The sequence below is a fragment of the Phytophthora infestans genome, genomic scaffold, assembly GCF_000142945.1.
Source record: "Phytophthora infestans T30-4 supercont1.46 genomic scaffold, whole genome shotgun sequence".
Lineage (NCBI taxonomy): Eukaryota > Oomycota > Peronosporomycetes > Peronosporales > Peronosporaceae > Phytophthora > Phytophthora infestans.
The window spans coordinates 893,312-894,945 of record NW_003303713.1 but is presented as its reverse complement, the minus strand read 5'-3'; the positions used below and the strand labels follow the sequence as shown (position 1 = coordinate 894,945).

The following is a 1,634-nucleotide window of genomic DNA, read 5'->3' as shown; positions in this document are numbered from 1 at the left end:
CTTCCGATGTCAGCTCTTGACCCGTCACTCATCTCTTCGCCTCCATTTCTTTGATCACCTGTCAGTTAGCATGAGCTAGACGGAGGTGCCACAGTTTTAATGAGGGCGTAGACTGGGTCGACACCTGCAGCAGCGCTAGCGATTTGCTCTGCTGGGGAGTCTCCACGACCGACTGATACAAACCATCGAGAATGCCAAACTTCCAGGTGTGTTTAGTCACTGGATTGACTAGCGTACTGGTGTCTTGGTCGTCACTCATCTGCAATTTGAATCCAAACTGAGTGTACGTCAGTCGCTGCCGTGGCTCCGTCCACAAACAAAGCCTCAACAGTGATCATGATTTTCGCCTTAAGGACAGCATCTACTATCACCATCTTGATCATGCTCTTATACTTGGGCTGCAACGTTGTCGACTTCTAGATCCACCTTACCACGGTATCATTGTCTTCTGTCATCGAAGCGAACGCATTGCGGCATCCGCAGATGTGCACACCGAATGCGTTATCCAGCACGAAAGACACATAAAAGCCAACTGTAGACTCAGTCTTTAATGATTCGTTAGCAAGGTAAGGTACGTCGTCGTTAATTGTCCACCACGAGCGGAGCTTGTCCCACCAGAATGCCTTTTCTTCCCTTGGGTATTAAACGAACTTTCACCTCGGGTTTGCTGAGGTGCCGAATTCGCTACGGTCGCAGAATGCAGATTTTTTCTGGCTCGTGCCTCAGACACTGCCTTAGCCTGTTGCATGCGCTCCTCTTTACTACCGTCTTACCCCGCATATAAGGCATAGGTGCTGTAAATGAATACAACGCTGCTTGTGTGTTATATTCATTTAGAAAGCCTATGTGTTGTACAACGAACAAATTGTTTGACTTTGAAGAAGCAAGTCTGTGGGTCCTGGAATATGGCTTGGTCGTTTAGGCTTGACCCTCCTACGCGATCGGCGTGGGTTCAAACCGCCACGCTGTGCTTCTTGCTAAGAGCAGCAAAGCCGTGACCTTTCACGCCTATCCGAGTCTGCTAGAACAGCGAGTTTCTCGTGGATACTATAGCTACGTCGCTCAGCACTCATGACTGTGTAAATTATTAATTAAGAGAATTAAAGCCAAGTAACAGCAGCACCGACTACCGTCTTACCCCGCATATAAGGCATATGTGCTGTAAATGAATACAACACTGCTTGTGTGTTATATTCGTTTAGAAAGCCTATGTGTTGTACAACGAACAAATTGTTTGACTTTGAAGAATCAAGTTTGTGGGTCCTGGAATCTGGCTTGCTTGACCCTCCTACGCGATCGGGTAGGGTTCAAACCCGCCTGCGTGCAGTTCACATTATGTTGTGATTGGTAACGGGTTTTTCTTCTGCGTTGTACTGTATACGGAGGTTTTGCTTGCGACTGTAATATTATGAATTCTATTATTGTTTTTTTTCTTTTAATAAGAACTGTTTGCATTACATGTAATCACGTGTATTATATTATGTATCCATCTACTTTCACTGCGAAATATGATCCGGAGCGAGCCAAGCACAGCGTTTTCAGAGGATTTTCAACCGTGTACGAGAATTTGGACAGCAGCTTATTGTCCTTGTCAGCAGTACTTACCTATAGCTACGTCGCTCAGTACTCATGGC

The 1,634-nt window shown here is 46.0% G+C and overlaps 1 protein-coding gene across 1 annotated transcript; it reads right to left on the bottom strand.

Annotated features, from left to right (window-relative positions):
* Positions 1-28: 28 nt before the first annotated feature.
* On the bottom strand, positions 29-383 carry PITG_16919 (uncharacterized protein; the record flags this gene model as incomplete). Its single annotated transcript, XM_002897294.1, has 3 exons — positions 29-58; positions 125-259; positions 288-383. 3 exons carry the CDS (start codon positions 381-383, stop codon positions 29-31), a joined length of 261 nt encoding a protein of 86 aa, XP_002897340.1.
* Between the last annotated feature and the right edge of the window lie 1,251 nt (positions 384-1,634).